Raw genomic sequence first — 16,562 nt, 5'->3', positions numbered from 1 at the left:
CACACGGAGACCCATAGGCTCACACAGAGACCCACAGACTCACACAGGGACCCACAGACTCACACAGGGACCCACAGACTCACACAGGGACCCACAGACTCACACAGAGACCCATAGACTCACACAGAAACCCATGGACTAAGAAGAGTGGAGCCATTGTGTGCCATTAGGGTCAGGGTCCAAATTTGCAAAAAGACGACAAACTTAAACTGCAAATCGCCTCGATTGGAAAACTCAGCAGCGTCTTCGTAGCGAAGCTGCCGTGCCACGCAGAGACAACTGAGCTGCTGCTGGGGGTGCCCCTAGGCGATACCATAAGACGCCACGATGGCTAGGAGATGTTGACTACCTCGCCTGGTGTACAGGAGGTCGTGGGTTCGATCCTGACCCCTGACACCTGCTGTGTTTTTGGAGTTTGCGTCTCTCTCATCATCATCACGGTGGCTAGGAGATGTTGACTACCTCGCCTGGTGTACAGGAGGTCGTGGGTTCGATCCTGACCCCTGACGCCTGCTGTGTTTTTGGAGTTTGCATCTCTCATCATCGTCACAGTGGCTAGGAGATGTTAACTACCTCGCCTGGTGTACAGGAGGTTGTGGGTTCGATCCTGACCCTGTGACGCCTGCTGCTGTACATTTGGAGTTTGCGTCTCTCATCATCACGGTGGTTTGGAGATGTTGACTACCTCGCCTGGTGTACAGGAGGTCGTGGGTTCGATCCTGACCCCTGACGCCTGCTGCTGATGCTGTATATTTGGAGTTTTACAGTCTCTCTCTCTCCCCGTGATCGCATCGAATTTTGTTTCTGGGTCCTCCGTTGTTTCCCTCCAAGTTTAGAGGCGCGCGTTCCGAGTATTCGGCTGCTGCTGCTGTCTTCTTGGGTGTTTCGGTAAAGTCACCTCGATAGGTTCAAAGAAAATAACACGAAATAACAAACAAACAAAACTACGACGTTTCGATCGCAACACGTGTCCGCGTGGTGGTGGTGATGATGGTGGTGGTGGTGGTGATGATGATGATGATGGTGGTGGTGGTGATGATGATGGTGGTGATGATGATGATGGTGGTGGTAGTAGTGATGATGGTGGTGATGATGATGGTGATGGTGGTGATGGTGATGATGGTGGTGGTGGTGATTATGATGATGGTGGTGGTGATGATGATGGTGGTGGTGGTGATGGTGATGATGGTGGTGATGATGATGATGGTGGTGGTGATGATGATGATGATGGTGGTGATGATGATGGTGGTAGTGATGGTGGTGGTGATGATGATGGTGATGGTGGTGATGATGATGATGGTGATGATGATGGTGCTGGTGGTGATGATGATGATGGTGGTGGTGATGATGATGATGGTGGTGATGATGATGGTGGTAGTGATAGTGGTGGTGATGGTGGTGATGATGATGGTGGTAGTGATGGTGGTGGTGATGATGATGGTGATGGTGGTGATGATTATGATGGTGATGATGATGATGGTGCTGGTGGTGGTGGTGATGATGATGGTGGTGGTGGTGATGATGATGATGGTGATGATGATGATGGTGCTGGTGGTGGTGGTGATGATGATGATGATGGTGGCGGTGGTGGTGATGATGATGGTGATGATGGTGGTGGTGGTGATGATGATGATGGTGGTGATGATGATGGTGGTGATGATGATGGTGGTGATGATGGTGGTGATGATGATGGTGATGATGATGATGGTGGTGATGATGATGATGGTGGTGATGATGATGGTGGTCGTGGTGATGATGATGATGGTGGTGATGATGATGGTGGTCGTGGTGATGATGATGATGGTGGTGATAATGATGGTGTTAATCCCACTTCGTTGGACTATCATTTTGCCATGGCCAGTCCGCTTCTGCGTAGCATCTCAGCGGGACGTCACCTGCCCAAAATATTAAAAACCACAATAGTTTATAGACTTCAAAGTCTCGAGAATTGTGTTTTTCAGCAGGAGGAGGGGGTGGTCACCGGCCCCGTGGTTTTTGTTGTTTTGCAGCAGGCGGCGCCATGCTGCTGCTCGTGCCGCCGTGCAGTTGAACAGATTTTTCAAAATAAAATCACTTTATTCAGTAACGAGAGGGTGGGTGGCCAGCACCACGCCCGGCCGCCTTTGTCTCCCCAGTGAGGATGTTCACACACCACACCAGTTAACTCGTTTGAGGCTGAGTCGACCTAGGGGAGGCCCAGGACCGGTTAAAATAATCGTCACCGGTGGTGGCCGTGAGCGGGAATCGAACTCGGGTCGCCGGGTTCGTAGCGCGGCGCGCTACCCACTACACTACAATGCGCGACGCTTCCACATGCGGGTGACATGACACAGATGTGACGTCACAGCTCACCTGCCGTGCAAAATATATCCATTATTGTGCCCCCCCCCCCCCCCCCAAATTTTTTTTATTTTTTTATAATTTGTGCATGGTGTACAGTCTGGAAAGTACCCACATGGCAAATTTCAAGTTTGTTGCATGTCGGGAAGTACGCTATGTGTCTCTGTGTGTGTCTCCGTGTGTGTCTATGTCTGTGTGTCTCTGTGTCTCAGTCTATGTGTCTCTATCTGTGTGCGTCTCTATCTGTGTGTATCTGTCTGTGTCTCAGTCTGTGTGTCTCTGTCTGTATGTCTCTATCTGTGTGTATCTGTGTGTCTTTGTGTGTGTCTCTGTGTCTCTGTGTGTCTCTATCTGTGTGTATCTGTCTGTGTCTCAGTCTGTGTGTCTCTGTGTGTGTCTCTGTGTGTGTCTCTGTCTGTGTGTCTCTGTGTGTCTCTGTGTGTCTCTATATGTGTGTGTGTGTCTGTGTGTGGCTCTGTGTGTCTCTGTGTATGTGTGTCTGTGTGTCTCTGTGTTTCTGTGTGTCTCTGTGTGTCTCTGTGTGTCTGTGTGTGTCTCTGTGTGTGTCTGTGTGTCTGTCTGTGTGTCTCTGTGTGTCTCTGTCTGTGTGTCTCTGTGTATCTCTGTGTGTCTCTGTGTGTGTCTCTGTGTGTCTCTGTGTGTGTCTCTGTGTATCTCTGTGTGTGTCTCTGTGTGTCTGTGTGTGTCTCTGTGTGTGTGTCTCTGTGTCTCTGTGTGTGTGTCTCTGTGTGTCTCTGTGTGTGTCTGTGTGTCTCTGTGTGTGTCTCTGTGTGTGTCTCTGTCTGTGTGTCTATGTGTGTGTCTCTGTGTGTCTGTGTGTGTCTCTGTGTGTGTGTCTGTGTGTCTCAATGCTCATTCCCACCACCGCTGCACCCATCATCATCATCCCTGGGCCGTGCCTGGACAACCACGCCCCCCCGTGACGTCACGACACGGCACCACCAACTCGCTCGTTCCGTGCCAGGGCAAAGGTGAGACCGGCAGTGTGGCATTGGCACCCCCCACCCACGCACCCCTCCAGCACGGGCGAGGTGGTACAGTCCGCTGGTTAATGAATACGGATGGGCGACGCGATGTCACGGTTGAAGATGTTTGTGGGGGGGGAGTGAAGACGATCGCTTGTGATGATTGTTTTTTTACCCTTTTATCTGGCAACAAAACTGACACCTTTTTTACAAGGAGTCATGTTTGTATTGACAATACCAGCAGTCGGAATGCAAACAAAAAACACAACTCTGATCATGTATAGCACTGTCCTTGAAGTTGATTGGTCCACACCCGAGACAGCTTTCCTTAGAGCCTAGTCTCACATGGTGTTGGACCAGATGACGCCAAAAGGCGCACAACTCAAAGACAATGCACCATCAGAGTATGAGAGCTCGGGGTAAGCATTTACACCATTTGAACCTCATTTGCCAGAAGAAAAAATATGATAATAGTTTTTTTACCCTTTTATCTGGCAACAAAACTGACACGTTTTTTTAACAAGGAGTCACGATCGCTTGTGTTGTGATTGGTTTTTTAATTTTTTTTTTAATCAATTTTGAGCCGATCTACTGCGACTTTACCGAAAGACCCAAAGAATGTGAATCCCCGCAGTCGCCTAAAGCTTTAGGTGAAGATCTTTAATGGCGGGTGCCAGATGCCCTCTCTGGACGTGGCCGCGTGCGAGACGTGGTCACGTGTTGTTTTCGTAGAAGGTAAATAATCGAAAACACAAATTAATCACAGGCAACGTATCAACTTTGTTTCATCAACCCCTCTGTGTATTCATCTTCTTGGTTCTTTCGGTAAAGTCACGTAGAAGGGAAAGAATAAAATAATAATAATAAAAAAAATTTCCCTTCTACGTGACTTTACCGAAAGAACCAAGAAGATGAATCCCTGCAGTCACGAAAGCTTTAAATCGAACACTCTGTGTATTCTCTGTGTAATTATTAACATTGTGACGTTGTTTCGACGATCGAGAAACCAAAGGGGAGCAAGGCTGCCGTAAAGCTTAATAACCACTGGTCTAAACAGTAATGAAAATGTATGATTAAATACATTTAGTTTTGACGCTAGCTTCTCATAGTGGAAGGTTATCACCAGGCAGCGAGGCGCTGTTGTGTGTCACACGGAGAGCCATAGACTCACACAGAGACACACAGACTCACACGGAGAGCCATAGACTCACACAGAGACCCATAGACTCACACAGAGACCCACAGACTCACACAGAGACCCATAGACTGGCACGGAGACCCACAGACCCACACAGAGACCCATAGACTGGCACGGAGACCCACAGACCCACACAGAGACCCACAGACTCACACAAAGACCCCACAGACTCACACAGGACCCAGCTTACATTTGTTATTTTAATCCACGCATACGAGTAAGCACGCAGCACCGCAGTTTCACATTGTCCAGGGTGGCCTGTCGGATTCGAACCCACGAGTTGGTTGGGCCGCTTCGCACCCTCCACCCCCTCCTCCTCCCTGCATGGGTAATGGTAGCAGACAAAGACAAAGGCCCCCCGTGTAGCCTTAACAGACTGTCGGGGCAAGTGCTGTTAGCGAGTAGCACCTATGAAGGTCGGCACGGCACACGAGGGGGTGGGGGTGGCCAGCACCACCACGCCCGGCCGCCTTTGTCTTCCCACTACGATTTCACTACACACCGCAACAGGTACTCATTTGAGGCTGAGTCGACCTAGGGGGAGGCCCAGCGCTAACCGCTACACCACCGCTCTCACCCCCCCCCACACACATATGCATGAGCGTCATGCCAAAGTATGTTGTCAGGGCTCGCATTCCTGTAGGCAACTCGCAACGGCGCCTCCCCCTGCACCACACAGCTGAGCTGACAACCAAAGATAAAGAGACCTCAACCCCCGTGTAGCCTGTGACAGACTGTCGGGGCAAGTGCTGTTAGCGAGTAGCACCTATGAAGGCCGGCACCGTGGCACACGAGTGGGTGGGTGGCCAGAATCACGCCCGGCCGCCTTTGTCTCCCCAGCGGCGATGTTTCGTACGCGTAGCACGAAGCACGAAGCACTCATTTGAGGCTGAGTCGACCAATTTGGAGGGCCCTGGACCGGTGAAAGAAAAAAATCGCCGCCGTTGTTGTTGGGAATCGAACTTCGCTTCGCCGGAAATCGTGAGCGCGGTGCGCTGACCACTGCGCCACCGCTCCTCCAAAGCGCAGCAAGCAACAACAACCACCACCACCACCAACAGTAAAGTAGCCACAGCACAGCTGCAGTCGCCTTTATCTCATCTCCTGTGGCGTTTCTTGAATTGGAAAATGAAAAAATAAACACATTCCTCCTGCGGAGGGAGCTGGTAGGAACGTTGGGTTGCTCGGTCAATGGCCAGGGTCAACGGCGGCGTGGTGTATTCCGCAAATATGCCCGACTGAGGGCGGGCACAAGCCGGCGTGAGTAGGTTAAACGTTGAGTTTTATAAGGGAACCACGGGGTGACCAGCCCCTCCCCACCCAGCCCCACCCCTCTCAGCCCCTCCCCACCCTCCCCTCCCCACCCAGCCCCTCCCCACCCTCCCACCCCTCCCTCCCTCCCCACCCAGCCCCACCCTCTCCACCCAGCCCCTCCCCACCCTCCCCTCTCCACCCAGCCCCACCCCTCCCTTTTTTGGATGCATGACGGACGGACACAATAATCCCCTGTGGGCTGATGTAACCAGGAGGTTCTTACCAGTATTAACTCACACTGTCTGTTGGTGTATCCTCAAATCTTGCGACTCAATTTTAACCCACTTTCCAATGTGGTATCGACTGCAAACTTGGTATACTTATGTCATACTGATGACAATACTATATTATATCATTAAAATTATATTGTAAAACGTTATTTTGCATATGTTATGTTTCGGCTTGGGTCTAATTATGCACGTTATGGCAAGCTTCGGGCCACTTTCTGGAGTCGTGGAGTTCTTCCATTACTCGTACGGTACATTTAATTAAAGCGCGTTTTTTTAAGTTTTTAAAAATATAACTTATTTTGTTTGCATGTTTTGGCCACAAATACAACGCGTGTGCTCAATGCAGGCGCGAAGATGTCTCGCAAACGGTGTCTGGTATTTGAACATCTGAACGCAACTACTGTAAATAAAGCCCTCTGCTTATGATTCCTATTTTCTTCTCCAACGCACCCACTTTTGTTGGCGCTCAAAACGTAGAAAGTGCATTCTTTTGACCCCCCCCCCCCCCCCCTAGAATTGATCAGATTTGATGTTGCTCAATAAAAGTCGGTGGCTTCCTTTCGGGCGCGTTGAATCTTCCTTTGCGCAAGCCACTCCGCTTGTATTCAAGCACGTGAAATCAGATTCATTCTGGCTGGGTGGTCCAACGAAAACATTTTTAACTTTCTACTTTTTGGAGCGCAAACGAAAGTGCACGCATTGAAAAAAGCACGTGGCCTTTTTAAACAAAACAAAAAATCTCACCTTGTCTTAATTAGCAATATGCGAAAGGTTCATAATCAACGTTTTTGGGTTAGATCGCGTTATTTATAAATGTGTCGTAACCCTCCACCACCCGACACGGCCAATCAGCAAAAAAAGTGTCACGTTGACAAAAGACAAAATAGTTCACTACTTTAGCCCACCGGTGTGTTGAAGAATGAATCCACAACATTTACAAAAATAAAAATTGTAAATGTTGTGGTTTATTTTTGTAAATGTTGTGGATTCACTCTTCAACACACCGGTGGGCTAAAGTAGTGAACTATTTTGTCTTTTGTCAACGTGACACTTTTTTTGCTGATTGGCCGTGTCGGGTGGTGGAGGGTTACGACACATTTATAAATAACGCGATCTAACCCAAAAACGTTGATTATGAATAATATTGGTCGCGAAAGCCTACGTGTTCAAATGCGAAGGGTTAACATTAATTGGGGGGAGGGGGCACAGGACATGTGGACCATCCTGTACTGTACATTGATGACAAACCAGTTTTGGTCGTCGGCTCGATGACAAAGCCACTGCGGCTTGTGCGTATTGAGCAGAGAAGGAGGAGGAAGGGCGACACGAAATCTCAGTAGATGATACAGAGACTCATAGAAATACACAGAGACTCAGAGATACACAGAGACTTATAGAAACACGCAGAGACTCAGAGACACACAGAGACTCATAGAGATACACAGAGACTCACAGAGATACACAGAGACACACAGAGACTCACAGAGATACACAGACTCATAGAGACACACATAGACTCATAGAGATACACAGAGACTCATAGAGACTCACAGAGACGCATAGAGACACACATAGACTCATAGAGACACACAGACTCATAGAGATACACAGAGACTCAGATATACACAGAGACTCATAGAGATACACAGAGACTCATAGAGACACACAGAGACTCATAGAGACACACATAGACTCACAGAGACACACAGACTCATAGAGATACACAGAGACTCAGATATACACAGAGACTCATAGAGATACACAGAGACTCATAGAGACTCACAGAGACTCATAGAGACACACATAGACTCACAGAGACACACAGACTCATAGAGATACACAGAGACTCAGATATACACAGAGACTCATAGAGATACACAGAGACTCATAGAGACACACAGAGACTCATAGAGATACACCGAGACTCATAGAGATACACAGAGACTCATAGAGACACACACACTGACACACACACATACACACACACATACACACACACATACACACATCACAATCCCCCCCCGCCCGCGTTCCACCCACACAGGCGACTCGCCCCGCCCCGCCTCAGAACTTCGACTCCAGCACGTTGCGAGGTTGCGCAAGACGCGTGCCCCCAGGGCGCTTCGGGGGCTGTGGAGGGAGAGAGACACAGAGAGAGACACACAGACAGACAGAGACACAGAGACAGACAGACATAGACAGATAGAGAGACAGACACAGAGAGAGGCTGAGCGAGAGAGACAGTGAGACTGAGAGACTGAGAGCGAGACAGACTGAGAGTGAGCCTGGTAAGAGACTGATAGAGACAGTGAGAGAGAGAGAGAGTGATCGAGAGACTGAGAGACAGACTGAGAGATAGATTGAGACTGATAGATAGACAGAGACTGAGTGAGACTGATAGAGAGACAGACTGAGAGATACACTGAGAGAGACAGACTGAGAGAGACAGAGACAGTGAGAGAGAGACAGACTGAGTGAGACTGATAGAGAGCGATACAGAGAGAGACTGAGTGAGACTACGAGAGGGAGGAGCGCTTTGGAGAATTATCAACGGAATTCGCTGCGGTTAGTGGTGGTGGTTAGTGGTGTGGTGGTGGCGGTTGGTGGTGGTAGCGGCGGTTGGTGGTGGTGGTTAGTGGTGGTGGTTAATGGTGTGGTGGTGGCGGTTAGTGGTGGTGGCGGTTAGTGGTGGTGGTTAGTGGTGTGGTGGTGGCGGTTGGTGGTGGTAGCGGCGGTTGGTGGTGGTGGTTAGTGGTGGTGGTTAATGGTGTGGTGGTGGCGGTTAGTGGTGGTGGCGGTTAGTGGTGGTGGTTAGTGGTGTGGTGGTGGCGGTTGGTGGTGGTGGTGACGGTTGGTGGTGGTGGTGGTGGTTAGTGGTGTGGTGGTGGTGGTGGTTAGTGGTGGTGGTTAGTGGTGTAGTGGTGGTGGTTAGTGGTGGTGGTTAGTGGTGTGGTGGTGGCGGTTAGTGCTGGTGGTTAGTGGTGGTGATTAGTGGTGTGGTGGTGGCGGTTAGTGCTGGCGGTTAGTGGTGGTGGTGGCGGTTGGTGGTGGTACTGTGTAGTAGTGTCTAGTAGTGTAGTAGTAGTGTAGTAGTAGTGGTGGTGGTAGTGGTAGTAGTACTGTAGTAGTAGTAGTGTAGTAGTAGTGGTGGTGGTAGTGGTAGTAGTAGTGTAGTAGTACTGTAGTAGTAGTAGTGTAGTAGTAGTGTAGTAGTAGTGGTGGTGGTAGTGGTAGTAGTACTGTAGTAGTGTAGTAGTAGTGTAGTAGTAGTAGTGTAGTAGTAGTAGTGTAGTAGTAGTGTAGTAGTAGTAGTGTAGTACTGTAGTAGTAGTACTGTAGTAGTAGTAATACTATAGCAGTCGTAGTACTGTAGTAGTAATACTATAGTAGTAGTGTAGTAGTAATACTATGGTAGTAGTAGTAATACTATGGTAGTAGTACTGTAGTAGTAGTATAATACTATAGTTGTAGTAGTCCTGATTAACGCCGTCGACTGACTCGGGTTTCCACGCTGAATCCTGACAGAGCCCGAGTCCTGAATCAAGTCTCGAGTCGGATCAAATCTCGAGTCGGATCAAGTCTCGAGTCGGATCAAGTCTCGAGTCGGGTCAAGTCTCGAGTCGGATCAAGTCTCGAGTCGGATCAAGTCTCGAGTCGGATCAAGTCTCGAGTCGGATCAAGTCTCGAGTCGGATCAAGTCGGATCGAGTCTTGAGTCAGGTCGAGTCACTTCAAGTCTTGTGTTAAGTCGGATCGCATTGGAATCGGGCCCCATTGGGATCGAACCGTTTTGAAGAACATATCTCACTGGAGTTGGATCGCACTGGGGGTCGGAGCCCACTGAGATCAGGGGGGGCATTGGGGTTGGACCACACTTTAGGATCGGACCGCTTTGGGCTCTGTCCGCTTTAGGATCGGTCCTCTTCGTGCCGGGCCATGCTGTTCTCGGGCTCGCAGGGTCCCTTGCGTCGTGCCCTGCAGGCGACCCAGGCGGTGGCCGGCGTCGTGGGCAGCTTGTGCGCCCTGGTGGCCGCCGCCTCGAGCCGCTGGGACGCGCAGGGCGGACTGTGGGACGACCCCCAGCCTCGACTCGCCAGAGCAGGCTTCAGGGATGACACAGGTGGGTGTGGGGTGGGTGGTGGGTGGGTGGTGGAGTGGTTGATGGAGTGGTGGGTGGAGTGGTGGGTGGAATGGTGAGTGGTGAGTGGAGTGGTGGGTGGAGTGGTTGAGTGGTGAGTGGAGTGGTGGGTGGAGTGGTGGGTGGCTGGTGGGTGGAGTGGTGGGTGGAGTGGTGGGTGGAGTGGGTGGTGGAGTGGTGGGTGGCTGGGTGGGTGGCTGGGTCGTGGAGTGGTGGGTGGGTGGTTGGAGTGGTGGGTGGAGTGGTTGGTGGAGTGGTGGGTGGAGTGGGTGGTGGAGTGGTGGGTGGAGTGGTGGGTAGGTGGAGTAGTTGAGTGATGGAGTGGTGGGTGGCTGGGTGGGTGGATTGGTGGGTGGAGTGGGTGGTTGGTTGGGTGGAGTAGTGGGTGGAGTGGGTGGTTGGTTGGTTGGGTGGAGTGGTGGGTGGTCGTGATTGATTGATCGAAGATGACGAGTTTGGGCACCGCTCATGTTTGGTAAAATTCACGGCCGTGGTTTGTTCATTGAACTTCTTTCGCGCAGTACGTAGCCAACATTGCTAGTCTGCGTGAGTATGTGGGTCTCTGTGTGAGTCTATGGGTCTCTACGTGAGTCTATGGGTCTCTGTGTGAGTCTATGGGTCTCTGTGTGAGTCTATGGGTCTCTGCATGAGTATGTGGGTCTCTGTGTGAGTCTATGGGTCTCTGTGTGAGTATGTGGGTCTCTGTGTGAGTCTATGGGTCTCTGTGTGAGTCTATGGGTCTCTGTGTGAGTCTATGGGTCTCTACGTGAGTCTATGGGTCTCTGTGTGAGTCTATGGGTGAGTCTATGGGTCTCTGTGAGTCTATGGGTCTCTGGGTCTCTGTGTGAGTCTATGGGTCTCTGTGTGAGTATGTGGGTCTCTGTGTGAGTCTATGGGTCTCTGTGTGAGTATGTGGGTCTCTGTGTGAGTCTATGGGTCTCTGTGTGAGTCTATGGGTCTCTGTGTGAGTCTATGGGTCTCTACGTGAGTCTATGGGTCTCTGTGTGAGTCTATGGGTGAGTCTATGGGTCTCTGTGAGTCTATGGGTCTCTGGGTTTCTGTGTGAGTCTATGGGTCTCTACGTGAGTCTATGCATGTTGAACTGCTTTCGCACCGTACGTAGCCAACCACGCTTGTCGGAGGTGTGGGGGAAGGACAACAAACTAACACACAAAAATCAGTTCCAAAGAAATGAGTTTGTCAATCTCGACGACGATGATGACGACGACGATGACGACGATGACGACGACGACGACGACGACGATGACGACGATGATGATGATGATTTAGAAGATGCAGCACAGCTCCCAGTGGCTTCCGAAAACCCGAAAGGGAAGAGCGTTCCAGACGGCCGCAGAAGCGCAATCTGAAAGCGCTGTCCGTCTTTGTTCGACGGCTCGGCCAGAAGCCGCCGCTGCTTGCGAGGATGACCGCAGTTTGTGCGGTGCGGGAAGTGAATCACGTATAATGATTCACTGTGTAGCAAAAAAACATTTATATTTAGAAATGTACCTATTTTCATTGAGAAAACGTGGTGTGCATTTGTGTCATTCCTTCACGTAAAGTCCTGGTCACAAAAGCAAAGTTTGTGGGCAATAATAGCCATTCTCTATACTTTTGAGGCATAAGCAATTAGGAAATAACACTTACTACCCAGGAACAGAAAACGTGTTGCATCGTGATTTATTTTAATAATTATTAGCGGAAGAACAAGGCGTGGCAGTGCCCCACCTCGATATTAATTTATCACAAAAAACATTTGAAATATTCTACGGTTCGGGTTTCCTGGCCAGCTGCTGGCCTGGATGCTTTCCACCACCCCGACGATAACTTTTGTCGTGGGAGTGCCACGCGGGTATTAACCAGGGCGGCCACCCGGTCGGAACCACGACCCACTTGGCAAAGGATAAATGAAACCACGAACCATTTTATTGTATTTTACCAGGCAAGGCCTCACTGAGCTAAGTAGCTCTTTATCAGGAGCGGCCTGGACATCACCAATGACAGCGCGAGGCAGTGGCGGCTTCTCGACATCGTGTCGACATTCATGGTAGTAGCCAAACACTCTAAACGTGTGGTGACGCGGACTCTAAATGCGGAGGGGAAAATCGGAGGACCCGGAGGAAAATCCACGCGGCCACAGAGATAGAGAGAGACACCACAAACTACAAATATACAGCAGCAGGCGTCAGGGTCGGGATCGAACCCACGACCTCCTGCGTACCAGGCGAGGTAGTTAACATCTCCTAGCCACCGTGATAATGATGAGAGACGCAAACTCCAAATATACAGCAGCAGGCGTCAGGGTCGGGATCGAACCCACGACCTCCTGTACACCAGGCGAGGTAGTTAACATCTCCTAGCCACCGTGATAATGATGAGAGACGCAAACTCCAAATATACAGCAGCAGGCGTCAGGGTCGAGATCGAACCCACGACCTCCTGTACACCAGGCGAGGTAGTTAACATCTCCTAGCCACCGTGATAATGATGTTAGACGCAAACTCCAAATATACAGCAGCAGGCGTCAGGGTCGGGATCGAACCCACGACCTCCTGCGTACCAGGCGAGGTAGCTAACATCTCCTAGCCACCGTGATGACGAGAGAGACGCAAACTCCAAATATACAGCAACAGGCGTCAGGGTCGGGATCGAACCCACGACCTCCTGCGTACCAGGCGAGGTAGCTAACATCTCGGGGGTGCCTCTCCGCAGCCGTGCAGGCGGAGCGTGTGTACGCGGGCACCGCGTGCGTGCTGGCGTGCGCCGGGGCCTCCGTGTGCCTCCACATGCTGCTCTTCTGGGACCAGCGGCGGCACGGGACCCCCGCCCTGCACCGCGAGCGCACGCTGGTGCCCAGCTCGCTGCTGCTCGCCGTGCTCATGCCCACCGGTGAGTAGCGCCGGCTGGGGCCCAGATCACTCCTGGTGATGATGCGACTGGCAGGCTCACTCCGCTGGCTCTCAACTCACTCCACTCCGCTCCACGCACTCTCCTGCCTCTCATCTCACTCCACTCCCCTCCACGCTCTCTCCTGCCTCTCAACTCACTCCACTCCCCTCCACGCTCTCCCCTGCCTCTCATCTCACTCCACTCTCCTCCACGCTCTCCCCTGCCTCTCATCTCACTCCACTCCCCTCCACGCTCTCTCCTGCCTCTCATCTCACTCCACGCTCTCTCCTACCTCTCCCCTCTCATCTCACTCCACTCCCCTGCCTCTCATCTCACTCCACTCCCCTCCACGCTCTCTCCTGCCTATCATCTCACTCCACGCTCTCTCCTACCTCTCCCCTCTCATCTCACTCCACTCCCCTGCCTCTCATCTCACTCCACTCCCCTCCACGCTCTCTCCTGCCTCTCAACTCACTCCACTCCCCTCCACGCTCTCTCCTGCCTCTCATCTCACTCCCCTCCACACTCTCCCCTGCCTCTCATCTCACTCCACGCTCTTCCCTGCCTCTCATCTCTCATCTCACTCCACTCCCCTCCACGCTCTCTCCTGCCTCTCATCCCACCCCACTCCCCTCCACGCACTCTCCTACCTCTCATCTCACTCCAACCACTCTCCTGCCTCTCCCCTCTCATCACCTCGCTGCCCCCTCACCCCCCACCTATCCCCGTGCCGCTTGTAATCTCGGATGCCCCCTCACCCCAATTCCCTCCACTCCTGCTCCCCCCCACCGCATCCTCCCACGGCCACCGACCCCTCACCCTCCCACCTCCCCTTGTGCCCCCCCCGTGCCCCCCCCCCTTGTGCCCCCCCCCCAGGCGTGTTGACGCTCATCCCGTGGGCATCGTTCACGGTCCGCAGTGGCTACGAGGGGGGTCCCGGCCTGCTGCGCTTTGGCTACTCCTACGGCCTGGCGCTCATCGGCTGGCTGCTGCTGCTCGTCGTGGTGCCGGTGCTCGCCGCGCTCGAGAACTGCCTGGAGGTCGGCGGCGTCACCGGCGGCGGTGTCACCGGCGCCGGCGTCGCCACGCAGGCGACGGTGGAAGCCGCAGCGGCGGCGGTCGCGGCGGACGTTGGGCCGCTCGGCGTCGGCCAGGCGGAGCGGGAGCCGGAGCCGGAGCGGGAGCGGCTGCTCCGGAAGAGGCCGCGGGACGAGGAGGGCGTCGCCGTGGAGATGAGCGAGCGGACGAGGCCGGCCAGCGCTCCCGTGCGCAGCGACGCGAAGAGGGGAGGGGCGGGCGGGGAGGAGGGGGGGGAGGAGGGGGGGGCGGCGGGGGGGGGGCGGGGGAGGAGGAGGAAAGATGCGAGGCAGACTCGGGCGTATTGAGTCATCCTTTGGTCGGGGGGGGGGTGGCCGTGGCCGGGAGAGGCGGTGACGACGGTGAACGTCACGGCCGCCCCTTCGTCCATCCTCACGGTCATCGTCGTCGTCGTTGTCGTCATAGTTATCGTCGTCGTCGTTATCGTCGTCGTCGTCGTCGCACCTGGGGGGCTTTATTCTCACATTCGGGTGGTCAAGCCCAGACGGACACAACGGCGTGAGGGGCCAGCGGAGTGCTGAATCATCATCATCATCGTCGTCGTCGTCATCGTCGTCACCGTGATATCTCCCCCTCCGTGCGTGTGGACCGCGTCATTGCGGCGTTGCACGTTGCACGTTGCACGTTGTGGATGACCCACAGTCGCCACGCCGCTGCCCGAGACTTTGTTGAGTTTCCCACCCGAGCAGCAGCATCGTCGTCAGGCGGCGATCGCGTCACAGCTGACGTGGTCTGGGCGGTGGACGCGTCACCACTGACGTGGTCTGCAAGGTGGACGCGTCACCGCTGACGTGGTCTGGGCGGTGGACGCGTCACCACTGACGTGGTCTGCAAGGTGGACGCGTCACCGCTGACGAACGACGTGTCCAGCGTTCCGTCGATGTCCTGCATCGCCAAAACACAATCGTCTCTCGCTCTGTGAACAAACGAAACAAACCCGGAGGCCGCGATGGCCCTGCGACAGAGGTCGCAACCGGGTACCCGATACCCGTACCCTACCCGATACCCGTACCCTACCCGATACCCGTACCCTACCCGATACCCGTACCCTACCCGATACCCGTACCCTACCCGATACCCGGCTAGCCGTACCCGGCTGGGTACGGGTACCCGTTTGCGACCCTGGTGCGGCCGGGTACGGGTAGACCGTGAGTCACTGGTGAGTCACCGATTGTCACTCATTTCCCAACGTCTTGTCTCTTCTCACAATTCAAGCTCCTAGAATCAACCCACCCGCGCCTGCAACATGGCTTCATCCCAGAGGTCGCAATCGGGTACCCGATACCCGTTTGCGACCCTGGTGCGGCCGGGTACGGGTAGCCGGGTAAGGAATCAAAACCCGTTTGTGACCTCTGCCCTGCGAAGACCGCGGCGGTGGCGACTTGGCCGCGGAGGGCCGGCGAGCCGGGAGCCGCGACCCGATTCGGTTCGGAAAAGTGGGCCGAGATTGATTGATTGCACTGGTCAACACACTTTTTCTGGCATAAGGTATAATTTTGGGGTGCTGATTCCAAATGTGGAATCAGTTTTTGTCCATCACATCAGGTTTTTGAGATATCAAATATTGCATTTTCAATAAAAACTGCAGAAGAGAAATATTAAATAAATGTGGATATCTACATAAAATTATATTATAAACGCACTATCCTAAAAATACAGCACCATATTTTAACACTAAAGCAGTCACTGACTCGCAACAACTTGCAATCATAAGTGACAGAGTTATGCACGGGCATAAGTAGTACTAATCACATACCTGAATTTCCCATAAATATGCTAAATTCCTATTGATATGCAAATTCCTTTGTCAAGGCGCTCTTCCCCCTCCAACCCAGCTTAATATACGCTGCCAAACCTGGTGGTGTTTCATTCAGACGCTGTCTTCCCGACAGACCTGTTCTTCACCTGAGGACGGCTGCTTGCGTTGTGTTTTATTTTTATTATTTTATTATTTCCCTTCTACGTGACTTTTATTATGTTTTATTTTTATTATTTTATTACTTCCCTTCTACGTGACTTTTATTATGTTTTATTTTTATTATTTTATTACTTCCCTTCTACGTGACTTTTATTATGTTTTATTTTTATTATTTTATTACTTCCCTTCTACGTGACTTTTATTATGTTTTATTTTTATTATTTTATTACTTCCCTTCTACGTGACTTTACCGACAGAACCAAGAAGATGAATCCCTGCACTCACGAAAGAAGCTTTAAATAAAACATAATAAAGTATTTGATTATGTTTTATTTTTATTATTTTATTATTTCCCTTCTACGTGACTTCATCGAAAGAACCAAGAAGACGAATCCCTGCAGTCACGAAAGCTTTAAATCGAAACCGTGTGGGGATTTTGGGGAGACGCA

At 52.1% G+C, this 16,562-nt stretch overlaps 1 protein-coding gene across 1 annotated transcript; it reads left to right on the top strand.

The window, feature by feature from the left end:
• Window positions 1–8,157: 8,157 nt before the first annotated feature.
• On the top strand, window positions 8,158–15,049 carry LOC144951878 (uncharacterized). Its single transcript, XM_078882227.1, has 6 exons — window positions 8,158–8,633; window positions 9,594–9,787; window positions 9,980–10,187; window positions 12,921–13,097; window positions 13,974–14,393; window positions 14,967–15,049. The coding sequence occupies exons 3-6, from the start codon at window positions 10,004–10,006 to the stop codon at window positions 15,047–15,049; spliced, it is 864 nt and encodes a 287-aa protein (XP_078738353.1). The 5' UTR covers window positions 8,158–8,633; window positions 9,594–9,787; window positions 9,980–10,003.
• The last annotated feature ends 1,513 nt before the right edge of the window (window positions 15,050–16,562 follow it).

This window comes from Lampetra fluviatilis, chromosome 64 (genome assembly GCF_964198595.1).
Source record: "Lampetra fluviatilis chromosome 64, kcLamFluv1.1, whole genome shotgun sequence".
Classification (NCBI taxonomy): Eukaryota; Metazoa; Chordata; class Hyperoartia; order Petromyzontiformes; family Petromyzontidae; genus Lampetra; species Lampetra fluviatilis.
The sequence above is the reverse complement of the archived record's forward strand: the minus strand, read 5'-3'. Positions and strand labels throughout refer to the sequence as shown.